This window comes from Populus nigra, chromosome 7, assembly GCF_951802175.1.
Source record: "Populus nigra chromosome 7, ddPopNigr1.1, whole genome shotgun sequence".
Classification (NCBI taxonomy): domain Eukaryota; kingdom Viridiplantae; phylum Streptophyta; class Magnoliopsida; order Malpighiales; family Salicaceae; genus Populus; species Populus nigra.
The window spans coordinates 949,173-974,463 of NC_084858.1; the positions used below are offsets into that span (position 1 = coordinate 949,173).

Genomic DNA, 25,291 nt, shown 5'->3' on the forward strand with positions numbered 1-25,291 from the left:
ATCAATGCAGCATATTTTTCTAACAACAAAAATGACAACTTCATTTACTAGTATCTGTTTTGTTTTTGTGTTTTAAAAGTATTTTTAAAAAATTTAAATTTTATTTTATATTTTTCTTTACTTCAAATTAATATTTTTTTAGTGATTTCATATCATTTTAATGTACTGATATCAAAAATAATTTTTAAAAAATAAAAAAAATATTATTTTGATATATTTTTTTTGCAAAAAACACTTTAAAAAACAACCATAAATACACTTCCAAGTAAACTCTTACATGGATTCCGGTTTGTAGTGCTTGCCATTTTGAAATGAAGAGGAACAGCTGCAACTCCTCTGTTAGCAATGAAGGACAATGGTGGAACTTTGTATTGAAGATGAACTTCGTTAGCAATTAGAACATGTCCAGATGCCTTCCCCATGAAATGCAACCTTGAAAGAAAGGAGAACGTCCAGGTTTCTACCATGTCTGCCAGATGTCTTTGGAATGTCCTTGGGCAGTGAAGGTTTGGAAGGTTGCCCACTACAAAGAAGTGGCTGCAGGATATGGCCAAAGAGGTAGATGGTGAAAAGATGCTGGTTTGTATTGTCTGGTATATTTGGGAAGAGAGAAATCTCCTTGTCTTCTAGAATCACTCCTCAGAAGCTGCAGATTGCATGGCCTGGTATCTAGCATGGTTCCAGGAATATGATTCTGAAAACCGAAATATGGCTCGTGCTACCTAGACAGTTGAGAAAAGCTGACACCCTCCTCCATTGGGAGTGATTATTCGTAATGAAAAAGGACAAGTCATGCTAGCTGCTTCAAAAGCCTTGCAGAAACCAGTCTCTGTGGAAGTTGGTGAAGCCTTGGCAGGTTTACATGGTCTGAACTTACTCAGATGTTATGCTGGAAATAGATAGTTTGGTGCTAGTGCATGCCCTGACATCTCCTAGCCTCTGTTGCAATGAGCTTGGACAGTTATCGGAAGACATCCTTCACGCCGTATGTTCCTGGAGGCTCAAACCAGGGTTGCCCATGCCTTTAGTAAAATGGCAAGAAATCCCAGTTTTTGAGAGAGTTTGGAGTAAGACTTTAATATCTGTTTATTGGGTCATGGTAGGTTTTTCTTATTGGTTGAAAAAAATTGATTAATTTTGTTGTTGCTGTAATTTTAGATAATTAAGATTTTTCATTAACAAGTCATCGTAGTATGACCCGTTCCTCGTCGATTTATAATAGTGCCAGGCTCAATTATTTATATATATATATATATTTTTTTTTTTTTTCGGTTTTCAATGCAAACGCAATTTTAAAACCTAGCAAAGGTAAAAACGAAATGCGAAACAGCCTCGTAGTTACTTACTCCACAAATTCTAACCCCAATTTCGCCGCTATTTATATTTTGGCAGGACTGTGAGTCACTGACTAGTTACTACACAAACACAGCGACACAACACATAAACCCTCAAGTGTCTTTGGGGTTCTGTCTCAGCTCCATAAAATCTGCTGACTCCCCATCCCCGTCCACTCCACCCTCTTCTCCCCCCCCCCCACAAATCTATTTTCCCTTCGATTTCAAGAGGTAAAAAGCTGTCCCACTTGTTGACTTTTGATTTATTCTAACATGGATTCGCCTTTTCCTTTCCTTTCCTTTCCTTCTTTTCACAGTTTTCTTCTCTGCTGCTGCATAGCATCTGCTTTTGTGTTAATGGGGTTTATTAGCTTCTTCTTTTAATACCAGTAATTAACTTTTTAGTTCAGTCCTTACATTATTGCTATTTATTTCTTCATATCAGATTCTGGGTTGCTCTGTTATGTCATTTTTGTCTATGTGCTGTTTTTGTTTTGAATTGGTTTGCTCTAGCTATTTACTTCAGGGCTGCCCTTGATTGCGGTTGTTTCTGGGAAAATCAAAACGTGGTACTTTTTAGCATAGCATCTGTTCTCTTCCATGTCTTACTTAACAACTTTAGGATGTAAATGCTATCAAATTGTCCAGCTCGCGAAAGATGTAACAAGCAATGGTGTCACTGTACTTGTCTATATCAATCTCTTTTGGGAAATGAAGTACGAAAAACAATTCTTTGGTTTTTGGTAACCCAAAATCTAATTGGGGAATACCACCCCCTCGTTTTATTTATTTTTCTGCCAAGCATCTAAACATATGCTTATCTTTTTTTTTTTTTTTTGCAGTTTTACGTCAATGACCAAGCCCTTAATCCCATACTAGCTGGGGGTAGGGGAAATTGAGTTTAAACAAAACCTGCATGATTTAGAATCCAGAGGGCTAGAAGCATGTCTTGTGCTACCTTAAACCTACCACCTTCTCTCAAACTTCTCAATAGCTGCTTTCAGCCTTCAAACAAGAAATCTTGTTTCCTCAGCAGCTCGTTTTCTTCGGTAAGCTTTGTGGGACCCTTGACTTCCTATGGTAACAAAAGCTCTTGGGACTCATGCCATGTAATTAAGGGCTTAAGATCGTTTCCCATCGTCTTCAAATGTGTTGCTGAGAAATCAGAGCTGTCGGTTTCAGTTGGTGCTGGCAGCAATATTGCTTCTGGTAAGAACTGATGATTTTAGTTTTGTTATTCCTGTTCATCTATTTGTTCACATGGTCTTTGGTTTTGTATTCCTATGTTTCATTTCATAGTATCGTTGGGTTTTCTTTTTAAAAAGAGTTTAAGATGGTAAATAAATGACCCACTGTTGCAACTTTTGTTGGTTTTTTTTTATTTTTATGCTTAAATTATCTTTGGATTTTTAGTATACTTATACAATGAAGAATATACATCATCACTTTCTCAAGTTGTACTTGCCTTTGCCTTTGGTATGAGTTGGAGTTCCATAATTTTCTACATTTAGCATGTGCAGCTGCAACTTCCACTGCCTCTTCTTGCTCTTTTTTTTTTCCTATTGGTTTCTTTGATCATCCAGTTAGCTTTTTTTTTCCTATTATTTTTGTCTGGGTAGCTGAGCATGCCTAGGTGGCTATTGTTCACAAGATGAGAGGATGTTGTGAGCAGAAATTAACAATCAATGGACTTTGAGATGATATTCCATTGCATTTTTTTAATTGAAGTTTGTACTTAAGAGTAGGAACTTTGATACTTTGAGGTCAGATTGAGTAAGTGGTTAAAACCTGAGAAGTGGGGATTTTAAGTTCCTATTTTTTGATCTTCTGAGCACTGATTTTTATGTCATCTTCAAATTTGCAAAATTTATCGGGTAATCCTAGGAAGTTAACTCCATTGTGAAAGCAGTCACCGATACCTGTCATAAACTATGCATGCAGTTCCTTTTTCCTACCATGGTACTAGTTTTTTCGTGTGAATCATTTCCATGGTGGTCTATCTATTTTTGAGGCACTTGCGTGAAAATGCATCAGTTTCTTCTTTTGTTTAGCAATAAGTTATAAATGAGATGAAATAGTTTGTCATTAAGTAGTGAAGTTTTTTACTGCTGCAATGATGATTATTTTTCCATTCTTACATAGTTGAGACTGCCTCTTTATTTGTACGTGGATTCATTTAAATCTTATTGATTTTTGCATACACTTCCATGATATTTTGCTACAGGTTTTTGTTTTTGTTTTTTTTTCCTCTATTGAGATGGGAGACAAAGAATTGGGTTAAAATAGTTGTTAAATTTTTAGTCTTACTGTTTTCTTGTTTATTGATCCTCCTTCACCTACAAATTTTGCAGAAAAGAGGTTGGTTGTGTTGGTTATTGGTGGAGGGGGAAGAGAACATGCACTTTGCTATGCCTTGCAGCGATCTCCCTCCTGTGATGCAGTCTTCTGTGCTCCTGGCAATGCAGGGATTTCTAACTCTGGAAATGCCACCTGTATTCCAGAGCTTGACATCTCTGATAGCTCAACAGTGATCTCCTTTTGCTGCAAATGGGGTGTTGGACTGGTTGTTGTGGGACCAGAGGCACCTTTGGTTTCTGGCCTTGCAAATGATTTAGTAAAAGCTGGAATCCCTACTTTTGGGCCATCAGCAGAAGCAGCTGCTTTAGAAGGTTCAAAGAACTTCATGAAAAAATTGTGCGACAAATATAAAATTCCTACTGCTAAGGTTTATTCCTTTTACCCCTTTAGGTTTTAGTTACCAGGCAGCCTCAAAACCTTCTTGCTTCTCCTGAACTTTTCCAATTGCCATTTCTTTTCTTTTAGTCTTAGTTTCATCGGTAATTCTTTTCTTGGAAAATGAAAAAAATTGAAACAAAATAGTGTGCCTGGAATCCTCTCATTCTTACCTGACTAAAAGTTTCAAGGCACTCTCTTTGCTTTCACAGTTCTTTTTTGCTGGAACCCTGTTATTAAAGCTTTCTTTATTGTTGCAGTACCAAACATTTACAGATCCATCTTCTGCAAAGCAATACATTGAGGACCAGGGAGCACCTATTGTCATAAAAGCAGATGGCTTGGCTGCTGGAAAAGGAGTTATTGTTGCCATGACACTAGAGGAGGCTTATGAAGCTGTTGATTCAATGCTCGTGAAGAGTGTTTTTGGTTCTGCAGGTTGTTGCGTAGTTGTTGAAGAATTTCTGGAAGGAGAAGAAGCATCTTTCTTTGCCCTGGTAGATGGAGAGAATGCTATTCCTCTAGAATCTGCTCAGGACCATAAAAGAGTTGGTGATGGAGACACAGGTCCCAATACTGGTGGGATGGGGGCATACTCTCCAGCACCAGTATTGACAAAAGAACTTCAGTCAGTGGTCATGCAAACTATAATTCACCCAACAGTCAAGGGAATGGCAGCCGAGGGTTGCAAGTTTGTAGGTGTTTTGTATGCTGGGCTGATGATTGAGAAGAAGACTGGCTTACCTAAGCTAATTGAGTACAATGTACGCTTTGGCGACCCTGAGTGTCAGGTCAGATACAGGCCGTAATATGCATTCAAAATTATAAACCCAGCTCTTGCATTAGAAACTGAATTATTATTTGCAATGTTGATTTATATTTTTTGGATGAGCGATCATTAGACCCTTGTATTTATTGGGTTATTTATGTCTTGTTAGTTTACAGTATCTACTACTCACAGAGTGGGCTTAGGATATATATGTAAGAGTAAATGGTGAAAGGGAAAACCCAGAAGGCTTGTCCTTATTTCCCTGGCCATTTAGCTTTCTTTTAGTTTCTCTCACCATATTCTCGTCTCTTTTTCGTTGTTATTCTTGTGTCTTTGGAATTAGTGTTGTGCCGTTGTGGTCTTATGCAGCATTTGCTGCTTGATTAAAGTGAAATACCCATGGAGAAGCTGTATTTTGATTGAGATCCTGCCCTATACCACTTTTATGCTACTAATGACGGGGAAACGAGTTTTTATTGAAACTGTTGGTTTGAGAAAATATATGTTTCCGTCAGGGCTCAAGGCTCAAAGTTTAGAGTTTGGTCATATTTAGCTTGTTGGTAGTTTGTTGCTTCCTGGTGAAAACCTTCTATCATTTGTCTTATTATTCGTTTAACAGTGACTGACTGCATAAACTTTTAGATTTTAGGTGATCATTAAAGGAGGTGGTTTTTTGGTTTTTTCCCTAACAGGTTTGTGATGTGATTGGGTCAACCTGAATACTTGTTTCAAATTATCAATAAACAGCATGATGTAATTCAGATATGGTTTCTTCATACCTTCAAATTGTGACTCTATGCGTAAACTAAAGCAATATCCAGTTGGTTATCAATATTGGCGATGATGAGTGGGGAGGTTGCGCTGATTTTCTTTTATGTGCATGTGCATGTGCATGTGCATGTGCTATAAATTGGCCATCAGATTTTAGCTGTCATGATTATCCCACAAAAGTTGCTGGAAGCGTGGTATATCAATTCAATAGTTGCGACATAAAACTAATGGGGGATTCTCTTGCATTAATGTGCAGGTGTTGATGGTTCGCTTGGAATCGGATCTAGCACAAGTCCTGCTTGCAGCTAGTAGAGGAGAGCTAAGTGGAGTGTCCCTGAAATGGTCTCCAGGGTCTGCCATGGTGGTGGTTATGGCAAGCAAGGGGTACCCTGGGTCTTATGAAAAGGGGACTGTGATTCAAAACCTTGAGGAGGCTGAGAATGTTGCTCCAACAGTTAAGATATTTCATGCCGGAACAGCTTTGAACTCAGACGGCAACTTCATTGCTACTGGGGGCCGAGTTCTTGGGGTCACTGCCACTGGAAGAGATCTTGAAGAGGCCCGGGACAGAGCTTATCAGGCAGTAGAGGAAATCAACTGGCCAGGAGGGTTCTACCGTCGAGATATTGGGTGGAGAGCGCTTCCTCAGAAGCAATTGGCTCCAAAAAAATAAACTGACATTAAAAAATTGAATAGCCAAATTCGAGAACACAAATATTGTATTCTGAAGAATTCCAAAATAGTTGATGACATGAAGGTGGCTTACAATCAATCATAAAAAGATTCCAAAAAACGGTTTGTGTAATTGATCTTGAAGGTATGGGAATGCTGTTGAGGTAATTTATGTTTTCTTTTTCGCTATATTCTTGAAACAGTATATTCTGCTCTTTCCATTAAAAACATAGCATGCAACAAGCGAACAAGAGAGTTGAAAATAGTCGGTAAGGTTGCAAGTGACTTCTTGAGTGAAGGAAGTGTCTTCTGATTTAACTCCCATTGCACCTCCACCAATTCTTAAACCAATTGAAATCCTCCCGTGTTATTAAGAACACGACTGGTTGTTGTTCTAGACTGTCTTGTCCTCTCAAATACTAAAGGGGTGTTTGATAGAGGAGTTTAACATGTGTTTTTGTTATTGTTTTTACTTCAAATTAATTCCTTTAATGTTTATGGATTGTTTTAACATGTTAGTGTTAGAAATAAATTTTTCAAAATAAAAAAAAATATTATTTTAATGTGTTTCTAAGTAAAAAACACTTTAAAACTATGACTACCATATTTCTAAACACTCTTTAAGTCTGTCTTTACTTTCACCTTCTTAGGGTTTCACCATCCAATGGTAGCTCGTGAGTATCACAAAAATAGAGCCAAACCCTATTCTAAGCAAGTAGGACTTATTTAATCAGCCTTGTATATATTTTCTCTATTGATTTGAAGTTTACAAGAATTTAACTGAATTTTAGTAGTGTATATAATCCTTACAAAAATGAGCAGGTAGAGATGGTTAACTGAAGCCTTGGTAACTTACTGTTGAGTTTAGTAGGAGACAAGTTGAAACAATGGGATCTGGCTTTACCGCAAGCAGAGTTTGCTTATAACAGGTCGCTTATAACAGGTCTTGGAATTGGATTATCCAACTAAGCCCATTCAAGATTGTCTATGGATAGAACCTTTTTGGGGTGCTGGAGTTAATGCTTATCCCTTGTATTGGATAATCGAGTGTTCAAGCTGATGGTATGACATATTACTTGAATGGTATTTATGAGCAAATCAAGAAGACAATTCAATGACAACAAATTGAAGTATAAAGCCCTGTATTAGAAGGGTGGGGTTTGGAGTTGGTGATTTAGTATGAGCAGTGTTTACTTGTGATAAGTTTCTAGTGGATTCTCTTTGCATTCATAGGTATTTGAAAACTTCTGATGTCTTTAATATTTATCACTTGACACATCTTATTTGAAAAAAATAATAGAACTCGAGGATGAGTTTTCTTTAACTTGAGGAGAATGATACAACTGAACTTGTAAAAACTAAAGGTTCTGAGTATTTGAGTGAGGATCTGACACTACTAAATAAGGGTCTGATCCAAACAGACTATATGGGTGGCCAGTGGGATAAGTCTGAGCTTAAGAGAAGGCTTGGTCGTGCCAGACTTTGTTAGATCCTTGAAACTGAGATAACAAAAGATTCGACCGTTGGATTATACTTAAATCTTTTCAGGTGATTTTACAAGAAGTTATCTTATAGGAAGCCACTATGTTGCTTATCGGACTATTGGATCTTCTGGAATTAGGCATAAAAGGTGCTATTTGGGCTAATTTTGTTTTTGTTTTTCTAGGATTTCTAGGATTTATTATTTTTATTTTGGGTTTTGTTTTAATTTTCCTAATATTTTTGGATTTTAGGTTGTTTTCTAGTAAAGACAGGTTTTCCTAACCTATTCAAAGATCTTGTAAACCTCTTAAAAAAACATCGATCATTTATCTAAATTTCAGAGAATAAACCTGCGAATTTAGGGTTCATATCTGTAACTCTTTTCGTTTATTAAATTCTTGTGTTTTCTATGATATTGCTGTTCTATTTAGCTTCTAGCTGCATCACTATTTATTATTTAAATCTTGTTTGGAGTTACTATTGATGTTACTGAGTAAGACAATATGTTTATGATTAATTTTGATAAAATAAGTTAGTTTTGGATTCTCTTAAAAGGTGGCCGTCGATGTTTGATACCTTTTCTGTTTTATTAGTGTATGTTCTTGATTCTTAAGCATGATTTTGATTATAAGTATTCAGAGAGTCAATTGAGAGTTGAAATTTTATATTTTTGTTTTTTGTCATTAGAGCTTTAGTTATGAAGTTAAATGAAACAAAGTGTTTTGATGAAAACATGTAAGAATCATGAAAATAAACAAATTATATAGAAAGGAAACCAAGATACAAGAAGCAAGAACATGTATTTCGAATCATCTTGAATAATACTTCAACTATATACATGTCAAGCATTGCATTGAAACTTGGGGAGGATGTCTTGAATGATCCAGTCGGCCAGCTGCTCATTTGCCTTCTGAGTACAATGCCCATTATCCCAGAAGACATATTCTTCAGGCTTTGGACAAACTATGGTACCCTGAGCTCCACAGAGTTTATCTTTGTACAAGACAGCTTTCTTTTTAATTTCGACACCGACATCACAACAAGCTTCTGTCAATGATTTGAATCCTACACGTTGCAAGAAGTAATTAAACATGTCAGAAGCATATTATATCCGAACAAATTAATTTGATTTGAATCCTACTCGTTGCAGAGTTTTTTAAAAAATTGATTTTGTTTTGTTTAAAATTATTTTTTTCATGTTTTCAGATCGTTTTGACGTGCTGATATCAAAAATAATTTTTTTAAATTAAAAAAAATTATTTTGATATATTTTCGAACAAAAAACACTTTGAACCACAACCACTACCACACACTTAAACACCCTCTTATTAAAACACATAATTGTGTATGAAGGGGAAAAAGCACTCACCAAGAGATTGGGAGTTATCCAAAATCGATTGCATTGCATTGTAAAGATCACCATATACAATTTGTACATCAGGATGTTGCTCTCTTAATTCCTTAAGGCCTTCTTGAAGAAGAACATTGTGGTAATTGCAGAAGTCATTGTTGTCCTTTACACATCCAAATCGATCATAAGTGGCAGATTTGTTAGCAGATTGCATGGTTACTGAGATTGGTCTACACCCATCTAGGGCTACTCCAAAGACGAGGACTTTTCTAGCTCCTTGGGAAATGATTTTCTGTAGCCAATTAAAGCAACATAATTTATTTACCACAAAATAAGATAAAATAATTAAGGATTGAGAACTCAAAACGTTTGATTTAATTTTCAATGATCACAAAAAAGCTCTTATTTTTTTAACATATCAACTTGTTTCTGAGAAGTAATTACTTAAAACAACGTACCTTAAGAGCTTGTTTTATAGCCTCCACAACGTCAGACACCAAGCCATTCTTCTTTATCTCTTCAATGTTTTGATTTTGGCTGAATGCATAACCATAGTCATTGGTTCCGAAATTTATCATGAAAAGTGACGAGCTGACCGCCTTCGTACAGTCTATCAAACGTAACGAAGTGTAAGATTAAAATTTATAGGCCTTTCTTTCAGTTCTATTATATAGAGGAAGCTGTAAACACTGAGATAAACACATATGAGATTGAAATTGTAAATACTAAGTTGACCTGACCAGGTCTTACTCGAACTTGACTTGGTCAATTGAATTGATTAGGTATGATGACTAGGTTAATCTAGGTTTGATCAGGTTAATTTTCAAATTAAATAAAAAAAAATATAGCCCAGACCAAGTTTAAGATCGACAAGTTAGTGTATCGATCTGAAAGGTTGTGACGAGTTTAATAACTATTCGATGAGAGGGAAGTATATTTTAGCAACCACCTTTGACATTGTTACAGTATCCTTTGAAATAATCATCCAACCATCCAAGTTGTACACTGAGAGAAGGCTTCGCCCAATCCAGGGTGATATTCTTTTTTGCAAGAGCTTCCTTTGACAAGGCTGGAGCGCCGCTGTACGCGAAGTTCACTCCACGACTTGTTGACAAATGTAATGCACTAGAATTCTTATAGGGAACGACCAAGGGGAGATCGGCTGATCTTGCTGCAAAATTTGGAAGCAAAATTCTCATAGCAATCCAGCCTTACTCTCAAAAGTAATAATTGTTACGTAAAACAGAGAGAAAGGAGAAGATTGTTTGCTCACCAATGTAATCAATTATTAACAGTCCATCAGAGGGTCTACCAGTTGCTTCGTTAATGGTTTTTCCATAAGGAAACATGGCTTGCCAAATAGAAGGATTATCTATGGCTGAGTTGCCTGTATCTGAAATTGAAGTCCCGAGATTATATATTGCATCAAATCCACATTGCTTAAGTTTGGGTACTATATTAGATGCATTGCATGAATTCTGAGGAAGAATGATGTGAAGAAAAGTAGAACAGATAATAAGAACTTGAAACAAAGCCAGAAATCTGATGGCCATGGCTTCGAGGAAATTGTTTAGTTCTTGAAATTTCTTTTTTGTTTTTTTCTCATCAAATGGAGGGAAATATATATGTAATGGAGACTAAGAGGTTAAAATTAGAAATTAGAAACCACTTGAAGACAGCCTAGTAGAACAAGGATAATAAAATCCAAACAGAGAATACCTAAAAAAAAAAAAGCTCCACCTCAAACAAGCTCCAACCAGCAATCTAGCCAGCAAATTAAAACAAAAATTATGAAAAAAATAAATTCTTATCAACATTCTTTTAGGAATGAAAGTATTTCTGTTTTTTTATTTCATCAGATTATTTTATTTGTTACATCATAAGAACATGTTATTTATAGGTAGCTGACATATTGTAGATCAAAATTGTAGAGGTAATAAATTATTTTTTACTAATTTGGGAAGAATGTATGTCATTTCTTGCTGTATAGAAGCGTGAGAATCAAACTAGTGTCCTATAGCATAAAATGGTTGGCTACACCAAACTAAATTTGGTTCTTGTCTGTTATCCTTTACATTCTACTAATGCAATTTGCTGTATGAAATTTGAAGTTTGTTTATGGCAGAAAAGATTTGAAGCAAAACAAACATGACATTTCTAACCCTAAAGTTTCACTTCAAAGTATAGATTTTGAATTTTTGGAACATTGAATTAACAATCAAATTAGTCTAGGGAAAGGGATGGAGAAAAAGAAAATACCTTGAGATCCTGTTTAAAAAGTTAAATAAACTATTCGAGGGAAAATGTGAAGCAGAGCAAGATAAAATAAATAAATAAACCTTTAAACTAGCTAAGTTGACTAATATCAATACATTTGAGGTCAAATTAAAAGTAAAATCCTGGGTTAAAATTTTACTTGGGTAGGTCACCCATTATAATGAGACTACTCTTCTTTTTTTCCCACTTAGGTAGGTCACCCATTACAACGAGATCATCATTTTTTCTAGGTAGGTCACCCATTACAATGAGACCATTCTTCCACCTGAGTAGGTCACCCATTACAATGAGACCACTCTTCCATCTTCCATTCTTCACTTTTTATTTTTTCATCTGGGTAGGTCACCCATTATAATAAGACCATCACACACTTTACATCCACACAGGATTTTGGTTCTGGTTAAAGCGGACTGGCGAAAGGAATCTCAGTTTAGCCCAACAACACACTAGATTTTGGTTCTGGTTAAAGGGGATTGGCGAAAGGAATCTCAGTTTAGCCCAACAACACAGGAATTTGGTTCTGGTTAAAGGGGATCGATGAAAAAGATCTCAGTTTAACCCAACCACACATAACCTTTTAGCTTTGATACAAAAGAATCGCCGAATGGGTTTTCTGGTTGACCAAGCTTGAGAAGACCAGTTTCGAAAGACCAGTTTTGTTTATCTTTACAAAACTTACTACGCAAAGTTTTTGCTCCTTAAGTATTGTAAAGAGGGGGCATCTGTTGTAACCTATTTTTGGGTCCCTGCTCAAATAAGAAGAAAATGAAAAAAATAAAAAATATATTTGAAAGAAAAATAAAAAAATAATAGCAGTGAAAGGAGGATGCCAGAACGCTCAGAAAATAGCTAAAAATTGGTTGAAGAGGTTCAAAAATACAAAGATTGAAATTTGACATTATTTTGTTGACAAAGAAAATTCAATTTGAGGAAGAAAAGTCTAAGATCAAATATTTATGGACTCAATTAAATTTTATTTGAAGGTTTAATTGAATTTATGGAGGGTTTGATTGTAAGAAAAATTGATTTTGAAGGCAATTTGGGCTTTAATTGGAAGAAATTAATGTTTCGGGGTCAAATTATAATTTTTGAGAGTTAATTTGGTCAAATCAGGAGCTTAATTGCATAAATATTGAAGTTTGATTGCCAATTAGGAACTTAATTGAAGAAATCCGAAACCAAGAATCAAATTGGAAAAGGCATGTACATAGAAGGGCTGTAATTAAACCGAATCAGGGGCCAAATTGAAGAAATTAGAAGTTTATTGATCAATTGAGGGCCAAATTGCATAAATCAGAGACCAAGGACCAACTTGGAAAAGGCGACCAACTTCATGGCCGACAATTGAATTTAGCAGGGATGCAATTGAATTGATTTTTAAAATCAAAATTACAATTTAGGACTTGATTGAATAAATTTCAAATTGAAGACTGATTTGGACTTTAACAGGATTTTGTCGCCCTTTCCTTTTAAATGAAACGACGCGTTTTGTCCAAAACGGCGCCGTTTCATCCACTGTTCATTAAAAAAAGACCTAAACGATGCTGTTTTGAACGGCACCGTGGGTCTTCTTCTTCCCTTGGACGCGCGAGGTAGGGGAAGAAGAAGATTTTTTCTCCCCTCCTTTTCTTTCCCCCTTTCTCTGAAAAAACTCAAGAAGACGCCGACCCAAAGCCCCCACTTGCCTAAGCTCTGACCCGTGGCCTACCACGGTGTGGAAAAAACAAAGGGGACGTGCCCCTCTGGCGGTTTTTGGGGCGGCTGCATAGTGGCCGCCCCTGCCTCTCTCTCCCCTGTTTTTCGTATAAATATAGGGGAAGAGAGAGAATAGGGGAGGAAGAAAAGGAGAGGGGTCTGAAGACCGAAAGAAAAAAGAAGAGAAGAAACAAACAGAGAGGAGAGGGAGGCAGCTGAAGGAGACCGAAAGGAAAGGAAGGAAAATAGGGGAGAAAAAGAAAAAAACAGAGGAATAGAGAGAGAAGAGAGGAGAAGTACAAGGATAGAGAGGAGAGAACGGAGAGTAAAAACAGAAAAAAAGAGAAGGAGAAGACGTAGGGGCTGATGTCTTTATATGGAAAAAAAAGCATTGCAGCCGCTGCCACTGAGCTTCCCAACCGCCGCCGCTGCGAGCCACCGTCAGCTCAGCAACCACGCTCCCTTATTCCAGGTAATCTTCTCCCTTTCTCTTTCCCTTATTATCTGTTCTCATTTGCATGCAGAACGTGAGCAATTCACGTTCTGCAGCAAATGAAAATAATTAGCTAGTTACTGTGCTGCGCACAGTTACTAGCTAATTATAATTTTGGACCAATGCTGGCCCATTTTTATGTTGGGCTGGCGCTGGCCCATTTTGATTTTGGACCGGTGCTGGCCCATTCCAATTAAAAGTATTAAAAAAACATTAGTGATTTTCTCGCGTGTTTCTCTATCCATTTTGGTTAATATCGGTTTATATTTTTACATCGTAAAAATACAGATCTGGTATTAAAATACTCGGTTTTCAAAATGAGAAAAAAAACTTGTTTTTGTTTCATGCATACGGCCAAGTTTCTCAAAGAAAAAACCATATCATATTTTCACACAACAAAAAAAAACTTTAAAAAATATGTTTTGACATGCATTTTGGCTTTGATAACCAGTTTGTTAAAGTCACGAGAATTTGGCCAATATTTCAAAAATTCCAAAAAAAATATATTTTGTTTTGTTTTAGTATCAAAGATTACGAATTTATACGTAAAACGTATTCTCGATATTAAAAAGGTATTTCTTTTGACGACATAGAACAGTTAGGTTTTTACCCGATAAGATAAGGATCTCCTCACAGAGGAGAACTTTTCTTAAACCGTAGACAGACCGACAATTAGAAACCATAACAAGACCTTAGATTTTATCAGATAACAAAACAATGCAGCCTACCTTAGGTAGGGTGTAGTTGGGGTGATAATACCTTTTCTTTTACGTAACCAGTCTCCATACCCGATCTCTGAGACCAGTTAGGGTTCCTAGTGACCAGAATATTAGGTGGCGACTCCCATTCCAATTTTCCACTGATAAAAGACAAGAATTCCTTGTCTCCCTATACTTGCCAGATAAACTTACATTATACCATGAGGGTGGATGATTTGCCGCGACGCCGCATACGTGTGAAAAACATAATCTATCTGAGGTAGATCCTCATCTAGTTGTGGAAGATCCACACCTAACTGCCCATAATCACTTGTTATCGCAAGTCCAACTACATCAAGTACCCTTTAAACCACATATCGGTGCTACTTATTTGTTTGCGAATCCTATCTTCCATGTCCGTACTAAACATGTTGATGTTGATTATCATTTTGTACGCGATAAGGTTGTTAAGAAGGACATTCCTATTGTTTCTTTTACTGATCTTTATTTCAAGCTTCGGGTTGACCCTTCTCCCTCAGCTTGAGGGGATGTATTATAAGAAAATTACACAATATAAGATGCATATAATTAGAAAAGGTTGATAGGTTTAATCTTGTGTTGTAATCTTTATATTACCTATTGTACATTGCCCTACATATATAAATAAAAAATATTAGTTAACTAATTGGTTAAGCCTTCTATTATTCTTAACTCAAGTAGAGCTCATCTAGTGAATTCAAAAAAATCATTAATTTCATTTGAAGTTTTAGTTATAAACTATTAATTTCATTTTCATCTACACATGATGCCCTTGGTTGGCAATAATCGTATGAAATCTTTTTTGAAAATGTCTAAAAGCATGCAGCTAGCATAAATTATTCATATATATATACCAGTACCCATTATCTTTAATTGTACTCTATTTTGAATTATTTGGATATGAGGAAGCAATGTCACACTGTGGTGGTTATAAGGTGATTTCAATGATATCTTTAATGTTTATTTTAGATTTTATCCTATGAGTTTTACACATATTAATAGAGAAAGCAACCATGTACGTAGCATATCTCTATAAAAAAAATGACCATGTATTGGATTATTTGGCCAAGGAGTTCATAGAGATACTGATTTGATTGCATACTTATAATTATCTTGCATAGATTTATATTTTGCTTGATTTGTTTATATTTATTAAGTAAACAGGGAAGATAATTAAGTTTGCCTGGCCCTTTTTTTTGTATGTTTTTTGGCCTATTTATTGTTACTTTACTTCTCCTGTTTAGTCGTGCTATTCATGGTTAAATCAGTTTGATTAATATAAATTCTCTTATTTCATAATTAAAAAACAACCAAACAAATTAGACTCATAAACATGTAAGAATCATGAAAATAAACAAATTATATAGAAAGGAAACCAAGATACAAGAAGCAAGAACATGTATTTCGAATCATCTTGAATAATACTTCAACTATATACATGTCAAGCATTGCATTGAAACTTGGGGAGGATGTCTTGAATGATCCAGTCGGCCAGCTGCTCATTTGCCTTCTGAGTACAATGTCCATTATCCCAGAAGACATATTCTTCAGGCTTCGGACAAACTATGGTACCATGAGCTCCGCAGAGTTTATCTTTGTACAAGACAGCTTTCTTTTTAATTTCGACATCGACATCACAACAAGCTTCTGTCAATGATTTGAATCCTACACGTTGCAAGAAGTAATTAAACATGTCAGAAGCATATCATATCCGAACAAATTAATTTGATTTGAATCCTACTCGTTGCAGAGTTTTTAAAAAACTTATTTTTTTTTTGTTTAACATTAATTTTTTCATGTTTTCAGATCGTTTTGACGTGCTGATGTTAAAAATAATTTTTTTAAATTAAAAAAAAATATTTTAATATATTTCCGAACAAAAAACACTTTGAACCGCAACCACAACCACACTTCCAAACACCCTCTTAGAATACATAATTGTGTATGAAGGGGAGAAAGCACTCACCAAGAGATTGGGAGTTATCCAAAATCGATTGCATTGCATTGTAAAGATCACCATATACTATTTGTACATCAGGATGTTGCTCTCTTAATTCCTTAAGGCCTTCTTGAAGAAGAACATTGTGGTAATTGCAGAAGTCATTGTTGTCCTTTACACATCCAAATCGATCATAAGTGGCAGATTTGTTAGCAGATTGCATGGTTACTGAGATTGGTCTACACCCATCTAGGGCTACTCCAAAGACGAGGACTTTTCTAGCTCCTTGGGAAATGATTTTCTGTAGCCAATTAAAGCAACATAATTTATTTACCACAAAATAAGATAAAATAATTAAGGATTGAGAACTCAAAACGTTTGATTTAATTTTCAATGATCACAAAAAAGCTCTTATTTTTTTAACATATTAACTTGTTTCTGAGAAGTAATTACTTAAAACAACGTACCTTAAGAGCTTGCTTTATAGCCTCCACAACGTCAGACACCAAGCCATTCTTCTTTATCTCTTCAATGTTTTGATTTTGGCTGAATGCATAACCATAGTCATTGGTTCCGAAATTTATCATGAAAAGTGACGAGCTGACCGCCTTCGTACAGTCTATCAATCGTAACAAAGTGTAAGATTAAAATTTATAGGCCTTTCTTTCAGTTCTATTATATAGAGGAAGCTGTAAACCCTAAGACAAACATATATGAGATTGAAATTGTAAATACTAAGTTGACCTGATCAGATCTTACTCGAACTTGACTTGGTCAATTGAATTGATTAGGTATGATGACTAGGTTAATCTAGATTTGATCAGGTTAATTTTCAAATTAAATAAAAATAAAATATAGCCCAGACCAAGTTTAAGATCGACAAGTTGGTGTATCGATCTGAAAGGTTGTGACGAGTTTAATAACTATTCGATGAGAGGGAAGTATATTTTAGCAACCACCTTTGACATTGTTACAGTATCCTTTGAAATAATCATCCAACCATCCAAGTTGTACACTGAGAGAAGGCTTCGCCCAATCCAGGGTGATATTCTTTTTTGCAAGAGCTTCCTTTGACAAGGCTGGAGCGCCGCTGTACGCGAAGTTCACTCCACGACTTGTTGACAAATGTAATGCACTAGAATTCTTATAGGGAACGACCAAGGGGAGATCGGCTGATCTTGCTGCAAAATTTGGAAGCAAAATTCTCATAGCAATCCAGCCTTACTCTCAAAAGTAATAATTGTTACGTAAAACAGAGAGAAAGGAGAAGATTGTTTGCTCACCAATGTAATCAATTATTAACAGTCCATCAGAGGGTCTACCAGTTGCTTCGTTAATGGTTTTTCCATAAGGAAACATGGCTTGCCAAATAGAAGGATTATCTATGGCTGAGTTGCCTGTATCTGAAATTGAAGTCCCGAGATTATATATTGCATCAAATCCACATTGCTTAAGTTTGGGTACTATATTAGATGCATTGCATGAATTCTGAGGAAGAATGATGTGAAGAAAAGTAGAACAGATAATAAGAACTTGAAACAAAGCCAGAAATCTGATGGCCATGGCTTCGAGGAAATTGTTTAGTTCTTGAAATTTCTTTTTTGTTTTTTTCTCATCAAATGGAGGGAAATATATATGTAATGGAGACTAAGAGGTTAAAATTAGAAATTAGAAACCACTTGAAGACAGCCTAGTAGAACAAGGATAATAAAATCCAAACAGAAAATACCTAAAAAAAAAAAAGCTCCACCTCAAACAAGCTCCAACCAGCAATCTAGCCAGCAAATTAAAACAAAAATTATGAAAAAAATAAATTCTTATCAACATTCTTTTAGGAATGAAAGTATTTCTGTTTTTTTTATTTCATCAGATTATTTTATTTGTTACATCATAAGAACATGTTATTTATAGGTAGCTGACATATTGTAGATCAAAATTGTAGAGGTAATAAATTATTTTTTACTAATTTGGGAAGAATGTATGTCATTTCTTGCTGTATAGAAGCGTGAGAATCAAACTAGTGTCCTATAGCATAAAATGGTTGGCTACACCAAACTAAATTTGGTTCATGTCTGTTATCCTTTACATTCTACTAATGCAATTTGCTGTATGAAATTTGAAGTTTGTTTCTGGCAGAAAAGATTTGAAGCAAAACAAACATGACATTTCTAACCCTAAAGTTTCACTTCAAAGTATAGATTTTGAATTTTTGGAACATTGAATTAACAATCAAATTAGTCTAGGGAAAGGGATGGAGAAAAAGAAAATACCTTGAGATCCTGTTTAAAAAGTTAAATAAACTATTCGAGGGAAAATGTGAAGCAGAGCAAGATAAAATAAATAAATAAACCTTTAAACTAGCTAAGTTGACTAATATCAATACATTTGAGGTCAAATTAAAAGTAAAATCCTGGGTTAAAATTTTACTTGGGTAGGTCACCCATTATAATGAGACTACTCTTCTTTTTTTCCCACTTAGGTAGGTCACCCATTACAACGAGATCATCATTTTTTCTAGGTAGGTCACCCATTACAATGAGACCATTCTTCCACCTGAGTAGGTCACCCATTACAATGAGACCACTCTTCCATCTTCCATTCTTCACTTTTTATTTTTTCATCTGGGTAGGTCACCCATTATAATAAGACCATCACACACTTTACATCCACACAGGATTTTGGTTCTGGTTAAAGCGGACTGGCGAAAGGAATCTCAGTTTAGCCCAACAACACACTGGATTTTGGTTCTGGTTAAAGGGGATTGGCGAAAGGAATCTCAGTTTAGCCCAACAACACAGGAATTTGGTTCTGGTTAAAGGAGATCGATGAAAAAGATCTCAGTTTAACCCAACCACACATAACCTTTTAGCTTTGATACAAAGGAATCGCCGAATGGGTTTTCTGGTCGACCGAGCTTGAGAAGACCAGTTTCGAAAGACCAGTTTTGTTTATCTTTACAAAACTTACTACGCAAAGTTTTTGCTCCTTAAGTATTGTAAAGAGGGGGCATCTGTTGTAACCCATTTTTGGGTCCCTGCTCAAATAAGAAGAAAATAAAAAAAATAAAAAATATATTTGAAAGAAAAATAAAAAAATAATAGCAGTGAAAGGAGGATGCCAGAACGCTCAGAAAATAGCTAAAAATTGGTTGAAGAGGTTCAAAAATACAAAGATTGAAATTTGACAGTATTTTGTTGACAAAGAAAATTCAATTTGAGGAAGAAAAGTCTAAGATCAAATATTTATGGACTCAATTAAATTTTATTTGAAGGTTTAATTGAATTTATGGAGGGTTTGATTGTAAGAAAAATTGATTTTGAAGGCAATTTGGGCTTTAATTGGAAGAAATTAATGTTTCGGGGTCAAATTATAATTTTTGAGAGTTAATTTGGTCAAATCAGGGGTTTAATTGCATAAATATTGAAGTTTGATTGCCAATTAGGAACTTAATTGAAGAAATCCAAAACCAAGAATCAAACTAGAAATGGCATGTACATAGAAGGGCTGTAATTAAACCGAATCAGGGGCCAAATTGAAGAAATTAGAAGTTTAGTGATCAATTGAGGGCCAAATTGCATAAATCAGAGACCAAGGACCAACTTGGAAAAGGCGACCAACTTCATGGCCGACGATTGAATTTAGCAGGGATGAAATTGAATTGATTTTTAAAATCAAAATTACAATTTAGGACTTGATTTAATAAATTTCAAATTGAAGACTGATTTGGACTTTAACAGGATTTTGTCGCCCTTTCCTTTTAAATGAAACGACGCGTTTTGTCCAAAACGGCGCCGTTTCATCCACTGTTCATTAAAAAAAGACCTAAACGATGCTGTTTTGAACAGCACCGTGGGTCTTCTTCTTCCCTTGGACGCGCGAGGTAGGGGAAGAAGAAGATTTTTTCTCCCCTCCTTTTCTTTCCCCCTTTCTCCGAAAAAACTCAAGAAGACGCCGACCCAAAGCCCCCACTTTCCTAAGCTCTGACCCGTGGCCTACCACGGTGTGGAAAAAACAAAGGGGACGTGCCCCTCTGGCGGTTTTTGGGGCGGCTGCATAGTGGCCGCCCCTGCCTCTCTCTCCCCTGTTTTTCGTATAAATATAGGGGAAGAGAGAGAATAGGGGAGGAAGAAAAGGAGAGGGGTCTGAAGACCGAAAGAAAAAAGAAGAGAAGAAACAAACAGAGAGGAGAGGGAGGCAGCTGAAGGAGACCGAAAGGAAAGGAAGGAAAATAGGGGAGAAAAAGAAAAAAACAGAGGAATAGAGAGAGAAGAGAGGAGAAGTACAAGGATAGAGAGGAGAGAACGGAGAGTAAAAACAGAAAAAAAGAGAAGGAGAAGACGTAGGGGCTGATGTCTTTATATGGAAAAAAAAGCATTGCAGCCGCTGCCACTGAGCTTCCCAACCGCCGCCGCTGCGAGCCACCGTCAGCTCAGCAACCACGCTCCCTTATTCCAGGTAATCTTCTCCCTTTCTCTTTCCCTTATTATCTGTTCTCATTTGCATGCAGAACGTGAGCAATTCACGTTCTGCAGCAAATGAAAATAATTAGCTAGTTACTGTGCTGCGCACAGTTACTAGCTAATTATAATTTTGGACCAATGCTGGCCCATTTTTATGTTGGGCTGGCGCTGGCCCATTTTGATTTTGGACCGGTGCTGGCCCATTCCAATTAAAAGTATTAAAAAAACATTAGTGATTTTCTCGCGTGTTTCTCTATCCATTTTGGTTAATATCGGTTTATATTTTTACATCGTAAAAATACAGATCTGGTATTAAAATACTCGGTTTTCAAAATGAGAAAAAAAACTTGTTTTTGTTTCATGCATACGGCCAAGTTTCTCAAAGAAAAAACCATATCATATTTTCACACAACAAAAAAAAACTTTAAAAAATATGTTTTGACATGCATTTTGGCTTTGATAACCAGTTTGTTAAAGTCACGAGAATTTGGCCAATATTTCAAAAATTCCAAAAAAAATATATTTTGTTTTGTTTTAGTATCAAAGATTACGAATTTATACGTAAAACGTATTCTCGATATTAAAAAGGTATTTCTTTTGACGACATAGAACAGTTAGGTTTTTACCCGATAAGATAAGGATCTCCTCACAGAGGAGAACTTTTCTTAAACCGTAGACAGACCGACAATTAGAAACCATAACAAGACCTTAGATTTTATCAGATAACAAAACAATGCAGCCTACCTTAGGTAGGGTGTAGTTGGGGTGATAATACCTTTTCTTTTACGTAACCAGTCTCCATACCCGATCTCTGAGACCAGTTAGGGTTCCTAGTGACCAGAATATTAGGTGGCGACTCCCATTCCAATTTTTCACTGATAAAAGACAAGAATTCCTTGTCTCCCTATACTTGCCAGATAAACTTACATTATACCATGAGGGTGGATGATTTGCCGCGACGCCGCATACGTGTGAAAAACATAATCTATCTGAGGTAGATCCTCATCTAGTTGTGGAAGATCCACACCTAACTGCCCATAATCACTTGTTATCGCAAGTCCAACTACATCAAGTACCCTTTAAACCACATATCGGTGCTACTTATTTGTTTGCGAATCCTATCTTCCATGTCCGTACTAAACATGTTGATGTTGATTATCATTTTGTACGCGATAAGGTTGTTAAGAAGGACATTCCTATTGTTTCTTTTACTGATCTTTATTTCAAGCTTCGGGTTGACCCTTCTCCCTCAGCTTGAGGGGATGTATTATAAGAAAATTACACAATATAAGATGCATATAATTAGAAAAGGTTGATAGGTTTAATCTTGTGTTGTAATCTTTATATTACCTATTGTACATTGCCCTACATATATAAATAAAAAATATTAGTTAACTAATTGGTTAAGCCTTCTATTATTCTTAACTCAAGTAGAGCTCATCTAGTGAATTCAACAAAATCATTAATTTCATTTGAAGTTTTAGTTATAAACTATTAATTTCATTTTCATCTACACATGATGCCCTTGGTTGGCAATAATCGTATGAAATCTTTTTTGAAAATGTCTAAAAGCATGCAGCTAGCATAAATTATTCATATATATATACCAGTACCCATTATCTTTAATTGTACTCTATTTTGAATTATTTGGATATGAGGAAGCAATGTCACACTGTGGTGGTTATAAGGTGATTTCAATGATATCTTTAATGTTTATTTTAGATTTTATCCTATGAGTTTTACACATATTAATAGAGAAAGCAACCATGTACGTAGCATATCTCTATAAAAAAAATGACCATGTATTGGATTATTTGGCCAAGGAGTTCATAGAGATACTGATTTGATTGCATACTTATAATTATCTTGCATAGATTTATATTTTGCTTGATTTGTTTATATTTATTAAGTAAACAGGGAAGATAATTAAGTTTGCCTGGCCCTTTTTTTTGTATGTTTTTTGGCCTATTTATTGTTACTTTACTTCTCCTGTTTAGTCGTGCTATTCATGGTTAAATCAGTTTGATTAATATAAATTCTCTTATTTCATAATTAAAAAACAACCAAACAAATTAGACTAATAAAAACATGTAAGAATCATGAAAATAAACAAATTATATAGAAAGGAAACCAAGATACAAGAAGCAAGAACATGTATTTCGAATCATCTTGAATAATACTTCAACTATATATAAGTCAAGCATTGCATTGAAACTTGGGGAAGATGTCTTGAATGATCCAGTCGGCCAGCTGCTCATTTGCCTTCTGAGTACAATGTCCATTATCCCAGAAGACATATTCTTCAGGCTTAGGGCAAACTATGGTACCCTGAGCTCCACAGAGTTTATCTTTGAACAAGACAGCTTTCTTTTTAATTTCGACATCGACATCACAACAAGCTTCTGTCAATGATTTGAATCCTACACGTTGCAAGAAGTAATTAAACATGTCAGAAGCATATCATATCCGAACAAATTAATTTGATTTGAATCCTACTCGTTGCGGAGTTTTTTTAAAAATTGATTTTTTTTTGTTTAAAATTAATTTTGTCATGTTTTCAGATCGTTTCGACGTGCTGATGTTAAAAATAATTTTTTTAAATTAAAAAAAATTATTTTGATATATTTCCGAACAAAAAACACTTTGAACCGCAACCACAACCACACTTCCAAACACCCTCTTAGAATACATAATTGTGTATGAAGGGGAGAAAGCACTCACCAAGAGATTGGGAGTTATCCAAAATCGATTGCATTGCATTGTAAAGATCACCATATACTATTTGTACATCAGGATGTTGCTCTCTTAATTCCTTAAGGCCTTCTTGAAGAAGAACATTGTGGTAATTGCAGAAGTCATTGTTGTCCTTTACACATCCAAATCGATCATAAGTGGCAGATTTGTTAGCAGATTGCATGGTTACTGAGATTGGTCTACACCCATCTAGGGCTACTCCAAAGACGAGGACTTTTCTAGCTCCTTGGGAAATGATTTTCTGTAGCCAATTAAAGCAACATAATTTATTTACCACAAAATAAGATAAAATAATTAAGGATTGAGAACTCAAAACGTTTGATTTAATTTTCAATGATCACAAAAAAGCTCTTATTTTTTTAACATATGAACTTGTTTCTGAGAAGTAATTACTTAAAACAACGTACCTTAAGAGCTTGCTTTATAGCCTCCACAACGTCAGACACCAAGCCATTCTTCTTTATCTCTTCAATGTTTTGATTTTGGCTGAATGCATAACCATAGTCATTGGTTCCGAAATTTATCATGAAAAGTGACGAGCTGACCGCCTTCGTACAGTCTATCAATCGTAACAAAGTGTAAGATTAAAATTTATAGGCCTTTCTTTCAGTTCTATTATATAGAGGAAGCTGTAAACCCTAAGACAAACATATATGAGATTGAAATTGTAAATACTAAGTTGACCTGATCAGATCTTACTCGAACTTGACTTGGTCAATTGAATTGATTAGGTATGATGACTAGGTTAATCTAGATTTGATCAGGTTAATTTTCAAATTAAATAAAAATAAAATATAGCCCAGACCAAGTTTAAGATCGACAAGTTAGTGTATCGATCTGAAAGGTTGTGACGAGTTTAATAACTATTCGATGAGAGGGAAGTATATTTTAGCAACCACCTTTGACATTGTTACAGTATCCTTTGAAATAATCATCCAACCATCCAAGTTGTACACTGAGAGAAGGCTTCGCCCAATCCAGGGTGATATTCTTTTTTGCAAGAGCTTCCTTTGACAAGGCTGGAGCGCCGCTGTACGCGAAGTTCACTCCACGACTTGTTGACAAATGTAATGCACTAGAATTCTTATAGGGAACGACCAAGGGGAGATCGGCTGATCTTGCTGCAAAATTTGGAAGCAAAATTCTCATAGCAATCCAGCCTTACTCTCAAAAGTAATAATTGTTACGTAAAACAGAGAGAAAGGAGAAGATTGTTTGCTCACCAATGTAATCAATTATTAACAGTCCATCAGAGGGTCTACCAGTTGCTTCGTTAATGGTTTTTCCATAAGGAAACATGGCTTGCCAAATAGAAGGATTATCTATGGCTGAGTTGCCTGTATCTGAAATTGAAGTCCCGAGATTATATATTGCATCAAATCCACATTGCTTAAGTTTGGGTACTATATTAGATGCATTGCATGAATTCTGAGGAAGAATGATGTGAAGAAAAGTAGAACAGATAATAAGAACTTGAAACAAAGCCAGAAATCTGATGGCCATGGCTTCGAGGAAATTGTTTAGTTCTTGAAATTTCTTTTTTGTTTTTTTCTCATCAAATGGAGGGAAATATATATGTAATGGAGACTAAGAGGTTAAAATTAGAAATTAGAAACCACTTGAAGACAGCCTAGTAGAACAAGGATAATAAAATCCAAACAGAAAATACCTAAAAAAAAAAAAGCTCCACCTCAAACAAGCTCCAACCAGCAATCTAGCCAGCAAATTAAAACAAAAATTATGAAAAAAATAAATTCTTATCAACATTCTTTTAGGAATGAAAGTATTTCTGTTTTTTTTATTTCATCAGATTATTTTATTTGT

At 35.4% G+C, this 25,291-nt stretch overlaps 4 protein-coding genes across 4 annotated transcripts; 1 reads left to right on the forward strand and 3 right to left on the reverse strand.

Annotated features, from left to right (window-relative positions):
• The first annotated feature begins 1,379 nt into the window (after window positions 1-1,379).
• LOC133699967 (phosphoribosylamine--glycine ligase) lies at window positions 1,380-6,468 on the forward strand. The gene is made up of 5 exons (XM_062123513.1): window positions 1,380-1,565; window positions 2,177-2,543; window positions 3,686-4,059; window positions 4,328-4,858; window positions 5,864-6,468. The coding sequence occupies exons 2-5, from the start codon at window positions 2,279-2,281 to the stop codon at window positions 6,278-6,280; spliced, it is 1,587 nt and encodes a 528-aa protein (XP_061979497.1). The 5' UTR covers window positions 1,380-1,565; window positions 2,177-2,278; the 3' UTR covers window positions 6,281-6,468.
• Window positions 6,469-8,602: 2,134 nt separating this feature from the next.
• Window positions 8,603-10,665, reverse strand: LOC133699350 (acetylajmalan esterase-like). The gene is made up of 5 exons (XM_062122587.1): window positions 10,386-10,665; window positions 10,062-10,283; window positions 9,571-9,722; window positions 9,131-9,404; window positions 8,603-8,826 (listed from the first exon to the last, which is right to left on the reverse strand). Exons 1-5 carry the CDS (start codon window positions 10,663-10,665, stop codon window positions 8,603-8,605), a joined length of 1,152 nt encoding a protein of 383 aa, XP_061978571.1.
• A 5,090-nt stretch (window positions 10,666-15,755) lies between these two features.
• Window positions 15,756-17,816, reverse strand: LOC133699351 (acetylajmalan esterase-like). The gene is made up of 5 exons (XM_062122588.1): window positions 17,537-17,816; window positions 17,213-17,434; window positions 16,721-16,872; window positions 16,281-16,554; window positions 15,756-15,979 (listed from the first exon to the last, which is right to left on the reverse strand). Exons 1-5 carry the CDS (start codon window positions 17,814-17,816, stop codon window positions 15,756-15,758), a joined length of 1,152 nt encoding a protein of 383 aa, XP_061978572.1.
• Window positions 17,817-22,909: 5,093 nt separating this feature from the next.
• Window positions 22,910-24,970, reverse strand: LOC133699352 (acetylajmalan esterase-like). Its single transcript, XM_062122589.1, has 5 exons — window positions 24,691-24,970; window positions 24,367-24,588; window positions 23,875-24,026; window positions 23,435-23,708; window positions 22,910-23,133 (listed from the first exon to the last, which is right to left on the reverse strand). Exons 1-5 carry the CDS (start codon window positions 24,968-24,970, stop codon window positions 22,910-22,912), a joined length of 1,152 nt encoding a protein of 383 aa, XP_061978573.1.
• Between the last annotated feature and the right edge of the window lie 321 nt (window positions 24,971-25,291).